The sequence below is a fragment of the Eretmochelys imbricata genome, chromosome 3 (assembly GCF_965152235.1).
Source record: "Eretmochelys imbricata isolate rEreImb1 chromosome 3, rEreImb1.hap1, whole genome shotgun sequence".
NCBI lineage: Eukaryota > Metazoa > Chordata > Testudines > Cheloniidae > Eretmochelys > Eretmochelys imbricata.
This window is the reverse complement of record NC_135574.1, coordinates 142,648,496-142,669,598: the sequence shown is the minus strand read 5'-3', so window position 1 is coordinate 142,669,598 and position 21,103 is coordinate 142,648,496. Positions and strand designations below refer to the sequence as shown.

General features: G+C 39.6%; 2 protein-coding genes and 1 long non-coding RNA gene across 6 annotated transcripts in view; 2 read left to right on the top strand and 1 right to left on the bottom strand.

Moving 5' to 3' along the window:
* The window catches only part of LOC144262984 (uncharacterized), a 59,545-nt gene extending 54,172 nt beyond the window's left edge, over nt 1–5,373 (top strand). Inside the window, exon 3 of the long non-coding RNA XR_013345691.1 lies at nt 5,110–5,373. This is a non-coding gene — a long non-coding RNA (uncharacterized LOC144262984). The remainder of the gene's footprint in view (nt 1–5,109) is intronic.
* SPAST (spastin) overlaps nt 1–14,660 on the bottom strand; it is a 61,833-nt gene extending 47,173 nt beyond the window's left edge. Inside the window, exons 1-4 of one of the 4 annotated variants that reach the window (XM_077813505.1) lie at nt 14,040–14,660; nt 9,144–9,230; nt 7,198–7,281; nt 826–975 (exon numbers count right to left, since the gene is read on the bottom strand). In XM_077813505.1, coding sequence (XP_077669631.1) covers nt 826–975; nt 7,198–7,281; nt 9,144–9,230; nt 14,040–14,454 — 736 coding nt within the window. In that variant the 5' untranslated portion in view covers nt 14,455–14,660. The remainder of the gene's footprint in view (nt 1–825; nt 976–7,197; nt 7,282–9,143; nt 9,231–14,039) is intronic. The other 3 variants (XM_077813507.1, XM_077813506.1, XM_077813508.1) reach the window with 3 other exon arrangements.
* Nucleotides 14,172–21,103, top strand: part of DPY30 (dpy-30 histone methyltransferase complex regulatory subunit) — a 30,688-nt gene continuing 23,756 nt past the window's right edge. Inside the window, exon 1 of the mRNA XM_077813512.1 lies at nt 14,172–14,268. The gene's annotated coding sequence lies outside the window, so the exon portion shown is untranslated. The remainder of the gene's footprint in view (nt 14,269–21,103) is intronic.

Sequence of the window (21,103 nt, the reverse complement as noted above, 5' to 3'; positions counted from 1 at the left end):
TCATGTGTTTAGCACTTGAACTAGAAATACACTTTGTGACAATTTAGCATTCTTGGTACCTTCACTTGGGAGAAAAAAGGAAAAAACCTTCTCTAACTGAAAACTTAGTTAAAAATTAAAAATGGCAAGTGTTGCTGTTTGGTTTTTTATTTTAAGAGCAGAAAATATAAAATCTATTAAAAAGCACAAACTGACACTTAGGTATCGATCTGAACTCACATTAGGTTGCTTTAACGGTCCTATATTAAAAACAAAAATCAAAGAAAGGCTTTTTCCAAGAACATCTTATGCCGACTATGACTACAATAAATTACTTCTAATAGGAAATGCCAGAAATCAAGAGCTAACGTTTAAACTTTAAAGTATGATCACAGTAACCTCCTTTAAATACATAGCAACAAGAAAAGGGTTTTTGGAATCCTGTTTTTTGGGCTTGTCTACACAAACATTTAGTTTATGGCAAGCTGGTTTGTGACTCTACCCTGCACTAGCCTGCAGTGGACTAACTGTCTGCTTGGATCCTGCTGACGTGCATTAACAGTTCATTAATGCACTTTGATCTACTCCTCTTTGAAAGGGAGCTAGATCAAAGCACATTAAGGTAAACCCTTTTGGATCCTAACTTTTTTAAAACCCTGAAAAGGAGCAACAAAGAAGGAGAGCTGTTTTGAGAGAGAACCGAATACTGCAATATAACAAACAGCATTAACAAAGAGCTTTATGAGGATGGAATGTATTTCTACAAAACCTTTAAAACAGAAACATACAAATTTTAACAAATTAATATGGGGCCAGGAAATTCAGGGTATTTTCCTTGCAACGTACCAGAAACTGACAGACATCCCCTGATTAATTCGGTGCTGGTGAAACCAAACCCACCTGACTGGAGATGTCCATTGCGGCATGCCACGTTAGTACTGTCATTATAGACCTCCATTTGCGGCTTGGGAATTTGCAAAACTGCCTGCAGCTTCTCTATGCAACAAACAGAGGGGGGAAAAGGACAAAACAAACAAATAAAAAACAAAAAATGAACCAATGAAATTAATGTATGCTGATCACATAGAAATGACAACGTCAGCTTCCATATACTTGATGTAAGGGTCAAAGATAAAAGGGATATTTCTATTTATGCTAACGACTTTGTGAACCTAAAAAAAAAATCTGTCTATGAAGTACAAATCTATGAAAGCAGTTTTAAACTGGCAGTCAATTCTTGAATTAGTTAAAAGTAACCATTAAAAAAAATCACTAACATTACAGCATTTTTTGCCAAAGGCACTGCACAGGATTTATTATATTGACTCCATTTGACAAAGTGGGATTTGTAGGAAATTCCGTTCCTGGAAGTCTTCCGTTAGGAGCTTGTGTTGACCATTTGCAAGTACTCTTTCACATAAGAAGTGGCTCACCAAAACAGTTATGTAAGCTAGTCCACATTTTACACTTAATGTGTCTGTAATAAACAAAACTTGTTTGACAGTTTTTAGTACCCAAATGAGGGAGGTGACTTCAGGATTTCAAAATGGGAATTGAAGTTTGTAGAGTTCTCGCTTCTTAGGCAGTTGCATGTAATTTAAAAAAAAAAAAAATCTGTGAAACACCCTTGTTTCTGACCAAGTCAAAAGTGTTACTTCATGAAACACATTCAGATGTTACTGAAAATAATTTAAGATTAAGGGGAAGGAACTTTGCCACAAAAAAGGATGGCACAACATAACTAAACTATTAAAAGTGAATAAAACAAATAAGTCAATATATATTACTTTGACAGGAGCCTTCCCTCAACTCCACAAGTTAAAAAAAATATATATATATTCTTGATAATGCATCACTAAGTCATTCCATGGTTCACCTTTCTTCACTTTCTTCACAAACTTTTGATCCTTGCTGTTAAGGCCCTTCACAACTTTGCCCCTCCCTACTTATCTATTTTCCCAGTTCTCCTACTCTGTTGATATAGCCAGTCTCAATCACCCATGTTAGCTTTCCCCAGAAATACATTTGTGCTCAGTTACCATGGTGATGAGCAAATTATTAAAACCCAGATAAAACAGAAAAATGTAATATGACTCCATCTTTATACATGCAATACCTTCCCTGAACCAATCTGAAAAGCCACTAACCTTCATGTCTCTTTAAAAATAAATTAAAAAATAAAAGCAAGCCACCCCTACCACAATGCCTAAAAGAAACTGTCAACCGACAGTTAGGTGTAGTGCCAGAAGGGACTGCTAATTTTTAAACTTATTTCGCCTATATAAACAATTATTACTGTTTCCCAACTCCTTCCAGTTGTTTGCTACCCACTTGTTCCATTTTGCCTTAAGGCCTGTCTATACTGGGAAAAAGCCATGTGTCAGAACACACAATTAGAACTTTAGACACAACTTTTCCCTTTGTATGGACATGGGCAGTCATTTTTAAAAGACATATTACTGGCAGGGGGATCCACTAATTTAAAGTAAGTGCATGTATATATATTACCTGCGTGTACACAATATACACATAGTTTAAGATTCCTCATTTAACACCCCATAATAGGATACAGCCCCCCCTTTTTTGGGGAGGGTGTGGGGGGGTACAAACAGAAAGTAGCCACTTTCATTTGGGCTAATATTTAAGGTATGGTTTAAGATCCCCTCTTCTCCTAGGGCCTCCTCACGCCAAGCTCTCTCAAATATTAGTTGGTCTATACCAGCTGATCCCTAGACTTCTACCAGACAGAGGACCTGATCCTAAGCTTTTTGTTGTAGCTTCCAGAATTTGACACAAAGTTATTAACAAAAAGATTTCCCAAATGACAACTGAACAGAAAAGAAATTCACAGCACTAGAGAAAGTGAAAGTAAAGTATACTATTCTCTGCCACTTAATGTACATGAAATAACAGTGCAAGTACTGTACTGCAGTTCTTCTCTTCCTTTAGAGTCAATATAGTTATGGAATCCCTTAAAAACCATACGTTTCCACTAGATAAATGAGAGAACTCTTCTCCCTCCTGCCACCCCCCAGAAATTAATAGCTTTCTTCCTGGGAGATTTCCCCTTCCCATTTAAGTGTTCACTCCCAAGCAAAGGAGTTAAAAAGCACTTGATAGAAGAATCTCTCTCTGATGTATTATTCTGATAAAGCTTGTTAAAATTCAACAAAAACAGCAGTTTACTTTTTCCTTGTGACCAGCTTTCATTGTACATCAAGTTTATTAATTAAACTCTTTGCTCATCCTGTCAGATACAGTAAACGGCTTCTAATTTCTTCTCATTTTGGTAACACAGCTCTGACTCCTATGAAAGTAAAATTTGCTCTCTATGTATGTATCAGCCACGCAATTTCTTCAGTTTTGTAATTCTTGAAGCTCTGTTTTTGTACATTTCCTATCTATGAACAAATATATTAAGCATAAATAAAAAAGCTGTACAGAAGAAGCAAGTAGCCAATGCCATCACAAAACAGGGAAGCATTTGTTTCACACAGTAGGGAATGACTAAATCACTGAACTTTTGTGCCTGAACTTGGCCAGGGTCTCTGCTAACGGGGGTGTTGGTGGGAAGACAAGCAATCTTTCTGCAGTGAATGGAGACAACACCCCTTGCCGGTGCAGGTGTCTTCCTGATGTCACACACCACCAATATCTTGTTGGTCAGAGCTGGGATGAGTAGGATCCTACAGCATTTCCCCTAGAGAAAGATCTGATCCACCACCTCCTAATTCAGAGACAGTTCTTGCAGTCAAAGCAGTCAGTCTCCAATGTTATCATTCCTGCAAGGTAGGGGACATCAAGCAATGTCTTATGTGACACTGCCCAATTCCAAACCTACACAGTTTCCCAAAACAGAAAAATCTCTCCTGTGCCTCTGCTTATACAGAATACAATGGTCTGATTGTCAACTGAATTAGGATCATCATTTGGGATGCCAGGTTTATGAAGATCTTCAAAGCCTTCAGGTCTACTTTTCCTCCTGAATAATTGTGCATTGCCAGCCATTCCTAGACACAAAGTTCCCTGACTCCTTATCACATGTAAATTGCAGCCATGTATCCCAACCCAAAATACAATAATCTGTAAACTCAGCATCTAGCCTAACCAGATATCCTAGACAGCCATTACAGTGATAAACGCAGCTAAAAAGAGACATTCTCCATTAGCTCCGGTTTCCAAGTAGACTGAAGGTGCCACCTCTTAAATAGAGTGCCCAAAAGTAATCGAATCTCAAAACAAAGGCATGGATCACAGTGGCACAGCCCACATCCAGAATAAATGGTCTCAGCCTCCTGGCCAAACATGTGAAAAAAGGCTGTAACAGTCAATGCTTCTATATGATTGTTTAAACAGCAGATAGGGATGCAACAGTATCTAGAGACATAAACCCAAACAACAAATGTTGGACACACTCTTAAAAGGGACAGATGTAATCGGTGTCATTATCTGGTTATTTTCCTTATACTACCAACATCACTTCCATCACATCTGAATGGAGTTTCAGCCAGGTAGCTCTCATCTGTGTCTATCTCTACCATAGACAGAGTAAAGCATCTTTTGTCTCACTGGGTCAGACAAAAGATTTAAAAGTAGGTGTGATTTTGAAGGGACTATTATTTATTTATTTATTTTTAAGAATTTGGGAAATTCTAAAAGACTACTATTCTACTGTGGAAAAAACAACATATAATCCCAGATCTTGCAACTGGATCTCTGCAGGCAGACCCTCAAGCAAGCATAGAGTTCCACTGTCTTTAATGGGTCTCCTCATCAATTCAAGGGTCTGTCAGAAGTGATCTAATTGCAGGAATGGGGGCCTAAGATCATAAAGTGTAGCCCTCATGACAGTTGCACATGCAACCTTATTTAAGGCCCCTTGTGCATCTGCATTACAGTATACATTTGAATTACATTATCACATATTTCCACACTAATGTTGCCTTATTAAGTATGCAGGATGAATGACAGAAGTGACCAAAGCAAGGGTGCAACATTTTAAATTTAAAACAGAAGTGAAGGGTAACAAAAACAGTATAACTGATGTCACCCAATGATATAATTGCTTCACATTAAAAGTCTTTAACTTATATAGACTTTAATTCTATCTTTAATTTTAAAATATTTTAGGCATGATTCTGATCTTCACCACTAAGGGACAGCTCCCCATCCAAATTTTTCCCTCAGTTACACTGGTATAACTCTGGAGCAGGTGCTCAACTACAGCGATGTGGGAGGCATAAGAACCTACAGAGAATAAAGTAAAGCAACAACTTCAGTAGATTTGCATGGATATCACTTCAAAGATTTGAACTAGACTGAAATAAGAATTTACAGGACACCTGCCTCATTTGTTATTTACCACTGTCACATTCATTCACCTTTCAGCCTGCACCCAGAATGAGGCAAAGAACGTGTAATTAAAGATTACAATAAAACAAATAAAGTTGCAAACTTCAGATTTCATGTACTCCCTCAATGTCATTCCCTGACTTTTGAGTGCTTAACTTTTGCAGCCTTCATCTTCTAACATCTCCTTTTGCAGGAATACGTTTAAGGGCACACATGGCCAATATTCAACTCAGTTTGCTAACCTATGCAAACTACCCTAACTGGGACATGTCAGGAGCAGGCATTGCACACACAAAACGTATACCGTCAACTAAGAAGAAACAGAGTTGATTTTGATTTTTTTGAAGCCTATTGTTACTTGTTACATCTAAGATGACTATAAATGAAATCAAATTTTAAAATATTTGTTTACTTTACACAGCTGAATGCACAGCATACATTTAGTTTCACGGTTTTCACTGCTCAACTACATCACTGTAGGCGACAGCTCCTGTGTGGGCTTTCCCCTAGCCTCTTCAAGAGAGTATTTAATATTGAGGAGCTGCTGCTGTTTTGAGCCAAGAATGTGCACCGATCCAAGCAGCAACAGGAAACAGGAGTGGCTAGGGAGATAGCAGCTGAGGAAGGAATCTACTTATTCTCTCTCCAGATCCCTGCACAGAACCAGGGGTAATGAGAGGACAGGGAAAGAGACAGTCAGTCACTTTGTTCCCTGCTATAATCACTACATCAAGCCAGAGAGCAATGGAAGCCAAGAGAAGTGAGGGACATTCATGCCTCTGACTCTTCTTCAGGCTCCAAGAAGAAGTCTGGTTGTAATTTGAGGCAAGCATCCTATGCTGAAGGTGAAAGTAAGGAGGCCTGGGCAGAGAATCAGGTGGGAGGGTGTCAGGCTCAAACACATTTCGCGGTGCTGCTTTCCAGAATGGTCATCTTCCACTACTGCAAAAACTCTCAGAAAAACAAATCGCCAGTAGAATAGAAAAGTAGTATTTTTTAATATTTAAGAGCACTTTCAGGACATGCTATTTAAAGGATGCTCTACGAGATTTTTTTATATATATATATATTCAAAATGAGTCAGTCAAAATTATACAACAACATTTTACTGCCAATCACAGGTGTCATTTTTATTGTTTTTGTAGAGTGTTCACATCCATCACAATGAGTTTCATAACATTTATAAGAGCTCAGACTTTACCATATGTTGCTCCTGAAATGAAATGGTCTTAACTTAAGCAATTAAAGTAGAAGATGATGATCAAATGAAAGTCAGAGGTTAAAGTTTTTAAATTGTTTAATCTTATTTATAAGACTGAATGACTTCCGTTATAGTACATACCGGGAATCAGATTGTTAATGTAATGACCATATTAATAATATAGAACTGGTTTAAATTGTAGTGAGTGCTTCCTGCGGAACAAAGAGTACACCTATAAGTTTCATCCAGCAGAAATCCAGTACGTTAAGACAGTGTTATTCAACCAGTGGGCTGCGATCCCCAGAAAGTAATGAAAGGCAATTGGAGGGTTGAAAGGTGTTGAAAAATTATAATTCTAAAGCAAAGCAAATAAAATGTCCAAGGTAACTCCAGGATGATCAAAACCTTCTAAGGCTGTGAAGTCAAATCTACTAGTTGCATTATATGGTATTTGTATAGTAATTGTAAGGCGCTCATTAATTTTTTTAACTTCAAATAAGGATCACCAACCTGAAAAGACTGAGAAACACCACACTACACTACTATGAATTTAAAAAAAAACAAAACAATGATTTTTGCTCTTCATTTTAAATAATGAAATATATTAAGTTAATGCATTGTCATTATGTATGCCAACTTCCCAAATTATGAATAGCAACTGGTACCTAGAAGCTGCAAACGATCCTTTGCCATAGCCAAATTTGTCATCATTTTAGACTGCAGACGTCGAGCTCGTTCACACTGATCACCTTGAGAAGAAAGAATCAATATAGGAATATGTCATGTTAATGTTTACAAGTGCTAAAATAATTCCTTCACTAAAACTGACATCTAACCTTTCCCTCTCCCCTCTGGTAAGGGAGGAGAGGGAAATAAAATTTAAACGTTAGTCAAAGATCTTAAGTTAAAGAAAACAATGCTATACAAAACTGGCTCTGTTTGCTTCACAAAGCTGCACATACAAAGCCGAAGACTCGAGTGTTGCAGTGCATGTCTATGACACCACAGACCAAGCTGTGCTGCCATTTAGTTTGTGAAGGTTGTATGCAACAATGAGGGACACAAAGTGAAAAAAGGTAAAGAAACAAAAAAATGTAGAAGAGTAACCAAAGAGGCAGGTATAATTTAAAGTGATTCACTTTGGCAAAACTGACAAATTTAAACTGAATTAACTGTGTCCCTTCACATTTCAAAACCTCAGTAATGGAGTTACAAACATTACTATGGCCACTTCCTTAAAATAGAGCTCTCACAGTTTAAAAGATTCTCTAACTTCTTAAAGAGAACACAGCTCTGCCGGAGGCTGATAGTGAAGGGGAGTACTGTATTGTTAACTAAAATCTGTTTTACAGGACAGGTACAGGAAATGTTTTCTGAGGTTGTTTCTCTCAAATAGTTGCTGCAAGAATGGGCAAGTTTTTAAAAAATTACTAAGTGAGCAGAAAAGCATGGGAACTCTCTTAATGACCTCTTTGATACATTGCATATAGTCTGAAGAAATATTTCTGCCGATTTATCCTATATGACTTCAACAAAAGAACTAAGGGTCAACCAATGAAATTAAAAGGCAACAGGTTTAAAACAAAGAAAAGCAAGTACTTCTTCACACAATGCACAGTCAACCTGTGAAATCTGTTGCCATGGGATATCGTGAAGTATAACTGGGTTCAAAACAGAATTAGATATCCTCCATGAATTTAAATCCTTCAATGGCTATTAGCCAAGATGATTATGGATGTAACCCTATGCTCTGGTGTCCCTAAACCTCCAACTGCCAGAGGACAGGATTGGACCTCTTGAAATTATCCTGTTCTGTTCATTCCCTCTGAAGCATCTGGCATTGGCCACTGTCAGAGACAGTATATTGAGCTAGATGGACCATTGATCTGACCCATTAGGGCTGTTCTTATGTTCATTCACCATATCTGAAAACTGATGCAGTTTTTCTTGGTCGTATGGCTTTACCTGAAAAATGTATTTTTAAGTCTCTCAAACATAATACCACCTACCCCTCTGCAAACTGTGTTGATTTATATTCACAGTGTAAAACTCTATAGCAATGAAAACACAAATCCGCAGACCTCAACTTAAATGGATCAAGTTGGAATTTATGCTACAGGAATGCCCATTTATTAACTTTAAGAACATTTTGGTATTATGTTTTAGATAGACATTTTCATGAGCCAAAATTGCTTTGGCTTTTGAACAATCTTAATATATTTATTTCATAAAGCAAAACAAGAAAGATTAACATAGGAAAGATTTGCAAATACAATGGTGTAAAACATTAAGGCATTAGAAAGCTAGAACAGAAATATTTGAGCAGCGGGTTAATCTTAAAACCCAAGTGGCAACTGGTTTTTAAATATATGCTTTTCCTATACGAAGAAAATAAATAGGGATAATTACCTATCTGTGTACCTACACTGGAGAGAATGTCTGCTGCATTAGGAAACATTCTGCATGTGCTTTTCCACTATACTGTTCAAACCAACCACTTACTTGAAGAATGAAATATGGTGCTTAACTCTCCCATTTTCCTGAGAAAAACGCCAGGAAGTGATATTCATCACTAAGGTATAAACTTTACATACACAAAAAATTGGCTTACCTTGACCAATAACTAAGACAGCTATTCCTTTCTCCAGTTCTTCAATTCCTTTCTTATACCATTCAACAGCTTGTTCCTTTTGTCCTGCTTAAAATGGAAATTGGTCCCTTACTTTCTGTAGAAAATTATAATTAAAGGAATGTTTCTACAAGATACGCAAGATGGGTATTGTGCAGGGTTTAATTACAAATGCGGGGAAAAACTACACATTTGAGCAAAGTACTGTTGTATAAACATTTTTAAAGGGACAACGTCACATCTAGTCAATTTCAAAGACTGAGTTAACAATCGTTTTAGGTGCTAAACCTGCCTTTTTAGCACTAGTCTCAATCACTTTTGCTTGTTTTCGTACGTTTTTCCTCCTAATAGTTGAAAGCTCCAGAAGGAGAAAATGGACTAGCCACGCATATTCACAGGAGAAACAGTGGGACTGTGACACAGAATGCTGTCAAGTCACAAAGCAATCGCACTGGAAAACCCCTCTTTCCTAATCTTCCATTTACATATAATGTTCATAGGGTAACTACCATTAATAGGTATAAACTTTCAGAAAGAAAAAAGTGACAAAATCAACATATTAAAGTGATGGACAAAGTATAAAGACACTTGAGTCCCAAATTATATTGTAGTGAATCCTACAGGGCATGGCATTTTTTAAAATTGGCTTCAAAGCAGCCACTTTCTGCATAGCCCTCCTTTTAGAAATCTCTTGAACCAATGAAAAACAGTAAATTAGTACACCAGGCTCTCTTTTCTAACAACCCAGGTTCAAGACAAGAGAAAAATGAGTGCAACGAACAACCTCTTTGGTTACTCTGTCATACCATAAAACCACTACCTATATCACAAATGTCAGCCTTTTCAAGAAGCACTAATCATTGGGATAACATCAGGGCAGGAGGGGAGAAGAGAGGACTGCGGTGACTGAACATTGCCATTTAGGGAAGCTTAGACGGCTACCAAAAACATGCCTGGATTTAACATACGCTACCTGATACTGTCGGTGTAAAATTTACTGAAATACCAAAAAATGCAGATTCGTTTTAAAGCTCTACTCTCTAACTCTCTCCTCTTGTATGTTTTCTGTATTCAAAGAGACATTCCATGACCTATTTAACCACATAATGCAAATTAGGAATATGTCCTATTTAGCGCAAGTTTTATTTAAAAAGCTTAACAATCAAGTATTAGTTTCAAGTATTGTTATCCTGTACCTGCTGTCACAAACTGTAGTGTTATCTCCAGAAAAAAGTCAGGGTAAAGAGAGGAAAGATTTTGTGAAACCTTAAATGTAAGTAAGCAAAGCAGCATATATTCTCCAAGTGCTCATTTCGAAACAACAGTGAGGGTCTTGCACTGGAACCTTTTGTCCCACATCTGTTATCTAGCATTTGGAATGGCAACAGTCAATATAGCATCTAAGTATTGTCCCTACGACCCAGTTGAAAGCTTTGTACTTCACGTGCTCTGGCTACTTAGCGTACATATTTTAAATCTCCCTTCCCACCATCTTCTTCCTTTTGAGTAGTCAGAAATCTCACTCTCTCCCTCCATCTCCAGCTTCCTGACTGTTAAGGGCAGCTGTGCTTCTCCAACAATGGGGGTTTCTACTACCTTACCCCTCCTTTAGCCTCCTTTTCTCAAGATAGCTCCTGTGTCTGTCTCTGCTACTGGTTATAACTGTCCCAAATGAAACTTGAGAAGATCTGTGTCTGCTTCACTACTGACCACAAGATTCTGAAGAGAAGTTGTAAAACTGCCCAGATATTTTGTTAATTTCACTCTGCTTCTGTCTGGGAATGTTTTGGCATTGACACAAACAACTGAACTATCTGCTGGCCAACTAAGACACCACTACATAGGTCCAGATTCTGACTATCCCTGTAATTATAAAAAGTCATTTTATTTAAAAAAATAATAAAAAATAAAAACCAGATTCTACAGAATTTAGTGACTCACCTGTCCCTGACTCCACACAGTTCCCTAAAGGGGAATGGATTTTTCAAACCATTGCCACAGTAGTTGCAAGCTACAAGACAAGCCAATTACAGTGTGTCTAAAAGTTTAGAAGTGAAAAAACTTAACTAGGTATCATTATAACTACTTAATGTTAATTAAGTGTATATCTTTTCAAAACAAAATGGGCACAAATTAACAGGAGACAGTCTAGAAATCTTAACTGACCCACAAACTATGCATAACAAAAATCGCTTCACATACGAAGTTGTACAAAATGCACCCAAAAAAGAGTAAAAACAGATTCAGCACACGTTAATAAGTAAATCCCTTTATGTCCATAAGATTAATGGATGCTTCCATGTAACTAATAGATCCAAATGTTAAAGTGTGGTTCCTTTTTTGGGAAAATGGATGTAATAGTGTCACCTTTGTATTTGACAGATCTGCTCCTAGAAAGCCATCTGTTCATATTAGCTGTAGTTTGTTTTTTTAAACTACTATTCACCATGCACCGATAACACAACTATAAAATCTTAGAAGTGCAGGAGTAATATTTTAAAATGCAACCTCATGAAAAGAGCAAGACCTGAAGGCTTTATGCTGCTCAATGGACTGCAAAGACTTTGATAAAGAGGTTTGAGAATCACAATACTAAATTGAGCAAAGTTATAAAGAAAAGCACTACCATTACTCCCTGGACACCAGAAACTCGGAAAGGCATCTAAAATTGAAATAAAAAAAGGCTATGATCATACTGGTCTACAGGAAGTTCTGAAAGATCTACTGATCCCACAAGTATTTGTATTGGTCTCCTGAAGTGTTTCTAGTCTACACAGGTTGTAAGTTACGGGACTCAGAGAAAGATGGCACTTACTACATTTTCTCCAGCATTTGTGCTGTTATTTAAAAGTAAACCTAAAGTAAACCTTTAACTGTAAGTGGTTCTCTCTCCCAGCATAATCGGAGTGGCTGTTTGTGTAGTTCCATGCCGCTTAGGACAAACTAACTATATAACATGCCAATTAAAAGAGGGGACATCAGAGATGGGATGTTTGGAGGAAGGGGAAATCAAACTTAAGAAACAAGTTAGTTCTTATATTTTTTCGCCTTAAATGTTAAGGCTATAATTCCATAACAGTGTTCTGAAAAAAGCAAGTACTAGTTATTATAAGCCATTACAGGTGCTTGACTGAACTGGAGATTTATCTACCCTTAAGTACATTGTAATCACCACCTTTACTACCATTAACGTTTTTAACCAACTTCAGTTCTAAGTTTTCTTTGAACCCTCACAAGTCCTATGTCACACAAACATCTTTTTATATTAATAAGGCTGCATGCAGTCTCTTTCCGAGCCCACTACTGCCTTCTCAAGTTATTGCACCAGACCAAAGTAAGTCTGTCCCTTTCATGACCTACCAAGCGTGCAGTCTGTATAAAGTCTCTATTTTGATTTTAAAGGGGGAAACAATTTTTACTTCCTGCTATGCAGAATCATAGTTTCATTAAGTCTCCAAATCTTAAAATCATGCTGGATGTTTCCACGGGAATTTAAAGCCCAGTACAGTACCCATGCCTTAGAGGACTCCCCTTTGAACACTGGCAGGGTTGTACTGCTGCAGACAGACAGATGGTCTAAGTCAAATACACTGGCCATAGGTATTGTTTGTTTTTAAATCTAAACCAAACAATAGTTTTCCTCAACCTTGTATTTTATTTTAAATTACTTGTTTCACAGAGTTCTATAAGTTACTGGGCAAAAGTAAGATAATTATATGACTCAGCAACAATTTTAAAGGAAAATGCAATGTTTAATTGCTAAGGTACAAATTATAAAAAATTTATCTGATATTTGGCAGCTTGTATATCAAACTTGAGTAGAGATTTTCTTAAATATGTATACAATTTGCAAACTAATAGTATGCTATAAAGATGTTGCCAGACCCTGAAATACATCGCCGGTCCTGATAATATAATTGTGTAGGCATGAATAATGTGACAGTTTAGTTCTGAACATGAATACCCCATAAATTTCCTCCCCAATCTGCATCTATGAATTAAAATTAAAGCAAACAATTTAAAGACTGAACTTGAAATACTTTTTTGGGGCCAAAAAAAAGCCAACAAAAACCCTACTTGTGCCACATATATTAGAAACTAGATCACCTACTGCATCTGCCAACTGTTGTGGTGCTGAAAACAAAAGGGAAGAGGCAGAAAGTGGGGTGAAGGCTAAAATTCTATATATTAAAGCTATTTTATATGTTGACGCCTCCTTAACATGAAGTTCAATCTCCTACAGAACACTTAATTTAAATGCACAGTATCTAGATTTTTAAAAACAATTACAATAGCTCTCTACTCTTGCTACGCACCTAGCCTGAAATCCTGGTACCACTGAGCCAAGATTTCACCGCTAAGCTTTAGCTGTTTTAATAGGTTTTTTAACCTGTTTCTAGCTCATCCTTCTCTCATGGGAAATGCTCAGCAGGTTTCTGAAGTTTGCTGGCCACAAATTACTGCACATCTCTGCCACCAGGCTAGAAATTTTACTCGCCATTCTCCACGACTGAACCATTTCTGCAGAGGTATCTTCCCTCCACGCCACCCCTCTCTGGTCTCTATCTGTATCCTCAGCCGCTGTCACACCATCTGTCAGCAGCACCTTCCCGCGGCAGAGACGCCTCAGGGATGTTCAGCTCATGTGCCACACAGACAGGACGCAGCTGGAGCCAAGGATGCGGGGGGCGCATGACACCCGGACATGGGGGAAGAACAGACGCCCCCTCATTCAAGGGACTCACCGCTAGAGACCCCCCCTGGATCCACTCAGGCCTCGCTACCTCCCTCCCCCAGGATACCACCCGCCCCCCTCGAGGCTCGTCCCCACTCCAGGCACCATCCTCGCCCCACCCCAGGCTCCCCGCAAGCCCTCACCTCTCTCCTCTTCATCGATGCGCAGCGCCACGGAGATGCACTCGAAGGCTCGCTTGTGGCAGGCTCGCACCGTCTCGGGCGCCCCGCCGGGCTCGGGCGCGTCGCCGGCCCCGGCCCTGCCCTTGGCGGCCATGAGGGCGCCCCGGGAGAGGCGCTCGCAGAGCCAGGCGAAGAGCAGCCCGAGCTGGAAGGCGACGAAGCGGAGCAGCGCGAAGGCGGCGAAGAGCGGGTAGGAGAAGTAATAGAGGTTCCGCTTATGGGGAGACGCCGCGGCCGCCCCCGCCGCCGCCGCCTGCTGTTGCTGCAGGGGGGGAGCCGGCCCGGCCGGGGCGGAGGGGCAGGCCCTGGGGGCTTGGGGCGGGGAGCTGGAGCCGGCTGAGCCCTTCTTCTTCCCTCTGCCGCCCGGAGAATTCATTCACCGCCGTCGCCATAACCCGCTGCCAGCGACTGACAACAACCGGCCATGGCGGCAGCTACGCCCCTTTTAGCCAGCCCCGGCTACGAGGGCTGTGGGGAAAGTGCGCACAAGCCCTTCCTGAATACAGGGACGCGTAGCCGCCGCCCCTAGCGTACGGTTATTGTTGACAAGCAGCTGTGAGAGGCAGGCAGCGAGGCGACAATGGGAGGTGTGGTTGGCGCAGCGGCTGGGCATGGAGACTACATATCCCAACATGCCGCGAGGCACTGGTTGCATAGCATGCCGGGTACTGTAGTCCCTGTTGGTGGCTTTTTTCGAGCGTTCAGGGAATCCGCTGCGGGCGCGTTGCATTTTGGGACATTTAGTCTTTTCGTTCCGCATTGCATTTCGGGAGCTGGTGCATCGCAAGGCGGGTCAGTTGCCGGTCTCGCTGTGGAGTGTTGCATGCCGGGAAATAAGAGGTGCCCCTCCCTGTGCCCTCCTGGGACTTGTAGTACGCCGGGGCTGCGTTGCTCTCTCGGACTAGGAGGCGCTAGGAGCCGCGTGCTGGGTGGTGTCTGTCATGCCGCTCCCAGCCAGCGGTCCTCGCGCCTTCCAGCCAGAGCCTCCGGCTGAGCCACTCCAGCCCCTCCTCCGCCCTCAGTGGGTGCCCACTGCAACCCACCCAGTCAGCGGGGTACCGCAAAAAGTGGGTTTTACGGTCTGGTGCCTACACCTGGGGCAGCACAAAAGGCGCCTGGCAACAGGGAACGCACAGCAGGACTGATGTTCCTAAACCAGAAGAGCGAGGCCCCGGCTATGGTAACCTCTCTCATGCCCCTATACAAACCCTTTATGTTTCGAATAAAGGACAAGTTGGAAATTATAGGAGAAAGTTTATTTTTAAGGGCACATCCCCAAGGTTTTATTTATGACACACACTCGTCTCTAAGTAACACATTTTATTACAGTGTGCAATCCCTTTGCATGGTTTTTGGTGCATACAAGACAATATTTATTGATTAATTTGACATGTAATGTGAAACAGGCACCAAATGAAGGACAAGTGGCCACGCTACATATGACATTCTAACATATTCCCTCTCAACCTGCTTTGGGACAGATCTGGGACACAGTACAGGGGAAAAAATCTTGAAATGAAGAACACTAGAAAATCTATTGGGTAGTAGCAGGATGGTAAAATAGGGAAGGGTCAATTTTATGCAACCTCACCTTCTTAACATTAAAGAGCTATAACAAATTCATAAAATAACATCAATCCAATATTAAAAGTTATATATTTAAAAATGGAAATGTTAAGGTTAAGACTCCCATAACATTAATTTGCTCACATTGCATATGTTGTCTGTTAAAGCATACATTTAAACAATTTAACTAGTCATTAGAAATTAAGTACAGTCTTGTTTCAGAGTAGCAGCCGTATTAGTCTGTATCCGCAAAAAAAAAAAAAAAAAAAAAAAGGAGTACTTTTGGCACCTTAGAGACTAACAAATTTATTTGAGCATAAGCTTTCATGAGCTACTGCTCACTTCACTGGATGCATCCGATGAAGTGACCTGTAGCTCACAAAAGCTTTTGCTCAAATAAATTTGTTAGTCTCTAAGGTGCCAAAAGTACTCCTTTTTTTTAGTAGTCTTGGTTATCTAAGTGTAAAAGGAGAAATTGACTACATTTGGATAAGCAAGTGTTCAGATAACCAAAGAAATTTTCTGTGTGAACAACAGGCTTTGAGACATCCAATCTCGTTTCAGATAAAAAGAGGCGTGGATAATCAAGGTTCATCTGCATTACGTGTGTGCAACACAGCTGTCAATATGTACCTTAATATTTGTATTTTCTCAGAGTTTTCTTTTTAAAAACAAGTAAATTTAATTTTGCATTAACCTATTATTTGCAGTTAATTTCCTGTTGTATTTTTTGAAAGAAAAGTCCTTAACTTCCTTCACCCCATTGATGCCTATCAGTCGTCTCCCTTTCTCTCTTCTGGACACCTCCTTCCCAACCAGCACATTCTGTCTCCTGGGCCCGTACACGTCCCCTTCTTGCTGAGCTGTTCCTCATATAAAACGTCATAATAGCATGAAGAGAGGCTCCCTTTAGTTCTTTCTCCATACTAGGGTCCAGACAAGCTAAGGGGAAAGAGACTCAATAAGATCTGAGGTGCTCAGATACTATTATGGTAATAAAGATGGTATCAGAACAGAATTGCCAGAGATCCTGTAGTCCTGCACTTTCCCCAGTGGAGCACTTCAATAGTTCCTTCCTCCCAGTGATGAACATGGAACAGCATAACTCCCCCCCCCCCCACCACTATACAATTAATTGTCAGGTAGGGAAGGAGTCAGTCAGTGGCTACAGCTCTACTGGATAACCTACCAGGACCATAGGTGCCGACCCCATAGGTGCTCCGCTTAGCACCCACCGACAGCCAAGCTCTCCCACCCTGTGGCGGCCCGCTGATCAACTCCTCCCCTTCCCTCCCAGCACCTCCTGCACACTGCAGAACAGCGGCATGCAGGAGGCGCTGGGAGGGAAGGGGAGGGAAGAGCAGGGATGGGGCATGCTCGGGAGAGGGAGTGGGAAGAGGCAGGGCAGGGGTGGGGCCTTGAGGGAAGGCCTGGGAGTGGGGATGGGAGTGGAGTAGGGGCAGGCCTGGGGTTGAGTGGGGCTGAGCACCCCTCAGGTAGAAAGGAAGTTGGTGCCTATAACCAGGACAATTGAGTGAAGGCAAGAAAAATCAAGCTCCTGGAATAGTCTCTTTAGTCTTGCTCATTGTGAGCGAGTGGGACTCTTTTGGCATGCAGTTAATTTTACAGTAGTGTTTAAAATCACTCCCTGGTGAGGTGAAGGGTATTTTTAATCACACATTCCATTTCCCACATTCAAACTATTTCAGCTCCTGGCCTTCTCCTGGTGCCTGTTTGGGCCTTGCAGTGAAAATGAGGAGTTCTCCCCATCCCCGAAGACATCATTTAGCATGCAAGACTTTGTTAGGATCATTTAAGATCTTATCATGGCATCTTAATGAATTATTTTTGTAATTCTTTAAAACAGCTTCCCTCCCCCCCGCCCCCGTTTATCAACAAGACTAAACAGGTTTTACAGGCCTTAAACATGGGTTTTGAACACTGTTCTAAAACATCTAGGGTTCAACTAACTATCCTGCAAACAAGCTGCCAAACTGTTTTAGAAAACCATTCAGTGGGAGTCATGTTTACATCATATTTTATTATGGGATATCAACTCAGTCTCTTTTCTCCCTTATTACTAAGGAAATGGATAAGTCTTCACTCATCCTTTACACAATCTCCTCTATGCATCTCCTTCAGGTACTGCTTTGCGCATTTCAGGTGATAAAACACATTTCTTGGCACCCTATCTATGTATCAGAGATGCTTTTACTAATACCCATTTTTAAATGCACCAAAGGCGCAAGTCACCTCCAAATGATGTCAATATTAATGCAGTGCGACCTAGAGCAGGCACTCATGGTCCAGTTCTACAAACGCTTATTAAAGAGCATAATGCTTACTACTGTGAATACTCTCTTGGAATTCACAATAGTAAGTACTCCACTCAACAGTAAGTATTTGCAGGATCAGGCCTTAAGTTCCTTACAGTTTGAGAATTATTTGGAGAAAATACAGGGATGTTTCAAAGCTACTGAAATGTAATAGACTTGAGATCATTTGAAATTAACCAAGTGGAAACATGATGAATAATTTACTTAAAAAAAATAGGAACAGTTGGAACCTTGCTAATTGAACTCTTTTGTGACCCATAAAGCAGTCAACATATAATACCTATAAATCATATCACATTACACTAAAATCATGTTTTGATTATTTAGATTAGCAGGCTGTATAGAATTACTACTTTTTTTTCTTAAAATCTCATCATTAGAAATGTATAATAGCTAGTAGGTTATCTAGTCCATCCTCCTGCCATTGTAGGATTCTGCTTCTAGAGTATATTCTCAAGTGCTTTGTCTAGTCAAATTTTAATTGACTTAAATAATGGAGCTTCTAACACTTCTCTTGGAAGATACTTACACAATTTAATTCCTACATGTCAACTTTAAAGACAAAAAGTCAGTATGATATGTAGCAGTGTCAAGGTTCCTCCCCCACTCTGAACTCTAGGGTACAGATGTGGGGACCTGCATGAAAACCTCCTAAGCTTACTTTCACCAGCTTAGGTTAAAACTTCCCCAAGGTACAAATTAATTTTATCCTTTGTCCCTGGATCTCCACTGCCACCACCAAACTCTAACTGAGTTTACTGGGAAACGTTGTTTGGACACGTCTTTCCCCCCAAAATCCTCCCAACCCTTGCACTCCACTTCCTGGGAAAGGTTTGGTAAAAATCCTCACCAATTTGCATAGGTGACCACAGACCCAAACCCTTGGATCTGAGAACAATGAAAAAGCATTCAGTTTTCTTACAAGAAGACTTTTAATAGAAGTAAAAAAATCCCCTCTGTAAAATCAGGATGGTAGATATCTTACAGGGTAATTAGATTCAAAACATAGAGAATCCCTCTAGGCAAAACCTTAAGTTACAAAAAAGACACACAGACGGGAATAGTCATTCTATTCAGCACAGTTCCTTTCTCAGCCATTTAAAGAAATCATAATCTAACACATACCTAGCTAGATTACTTACTAAAAGTTCTAAGACTCCATTCCTATTCTGTCCCCAGCAAAAGCAGCATACAGACAGACACAGACCCTTTGTTTCTCTCCCTCCTTCCAGCTTTTGAAAGTATCTTGTCTCCTCATTGGTCATTTTGGTCAGGTGCCAGCGAGGTTACCTTTAGCTTCTTAACCCTTTACAGGGGAGAGGATTTTTCCTCTGGCCAGGAGGGATTTTAAAGGGGTTTACCCTTCCCTTTATATTTATGACAAGCAGCTACGTGAGGAGGGTGTGGGTAGGGGATTAATCAGGACCATTTTCAGATTTTTCGCCATTTCTTCCTGTTACTAACCCCCTAGGCCATACATTCCTTCTTTTTAAAAAATGTTACTGTTTTGCGGAGTAACAAAAATCACGGTTATTTAAAAATGAATAAAATATCATAAACTATTCATAAGATATTTTAAATTTGGTAAATGCTTCCCACTGATTCCCCACAACTTGCTGGTAGTGGGACAGCTGGGTTCTTTGCTACACCATAAGGTAGGTAGTAAGAAATCTTTACTCCCCTTCCCAGAAAGGGCAAATGAGTCAAATATTGCAGAGTGGGATTTCTCATCATGGCCATAAGTATGGTGCTTCACTTGAAATTTCAATGCAAGCCAAGTAGTTTATCTTGCAGATGATTAAGACTTTCCACTAGTGCCACATTCCATTAGCTCGTGTCACCTACAGAATTTAGGTGAGCTTAGAGGCCTGTTATTAGATGTCAGCATTAGAAAAATTTTCATTATACTCCATTCGCAATTACCTTACAAAACTATTCTTCCATCATCCCTTTAAATATTAGATAGTTGTCATACTGGCCTTTCATTATCATTTAGCCTAGCAACCATATTTATTTATATTATATCTTCCCTATTGAGGTAGTCCCTCTATCATTTTTATTACTGTTTTCTGAATTTTCTCCAATTTGTTTGATATTATGATCTAGAAGATAGGGCACAGGTCTGCCAATCAGTATTCCCGAGTTCTGTTCCCAGCTTTGCCACTGGACTTCCTGTGGTCTTAGGCAAGTCCCTTAATCAATATGTGTCTCAGTTTCCCCAATACAATACTACTTGTGATCTTCAGATGAAAAGCACTATTGACGTTCAAGTGTTGTCATTTATATACTATGATGTATTACTTTCCCACAACATCCCCAAACATCAGTTCAGCGTATGAATGTATTTATCCCTATTGTTTATTTTATAATAAAAGAGTGTTTAAGTAAAATGACAGTTCCAAGCTAAAATCACTTCTGTCCACAAATCTTTCATCTATTGTTACAAGCAACACCGAAGATTGCTATAACAAAAATAAGAAACTTTTTTTTCAGTTTGCTTACTTTGTGCACAAGCAAATAGCCACTTGTACTGTTTCCCTTGTAAAGTCAATTTATTGTGTGGGTCCTTCATAAAGGACAGAGGAGTACATATGATTTTAAATATAAAAATATGACTGTAAAACTACAAAAACTGGCAGGAAAGCTCAGGATAATTCTAACCCCTGAAACTGCGTTTAAGTTATTTTGTGAAAAGGGACTATATTTCAAGTTAATTGCGGTTATATGTATGTATGCCTTATCTAATGGTAAGGGGCATCTTTTAATACATTTTTAAAGTTTTTTTATGAGAGAATAATGAAGTCTGAATAACTGTTCTGGTGGGGCTGATTCTTTGTGTATATTATCTATATATTGTGTATCATATATGAGTATATTATATATATATATTGTGTATCATATATGAGTATATAATGAGTATATTATTAGTCACTCTTTCACTGAAGCTATTATTTTACCAATTTGTGCTATTTTTATTGTGAATTAGTTTTGTTTACACAATTGTAAAATCTTTTTCTTTTCTTAAGTGTCTTGCTAGTTATGTGAGTTATGCACATTTTATTGAATGGCCTGTTTTGCATTACTTTATTTGCTCTATGTTTCATTTTACCTGAAAATCTTTTT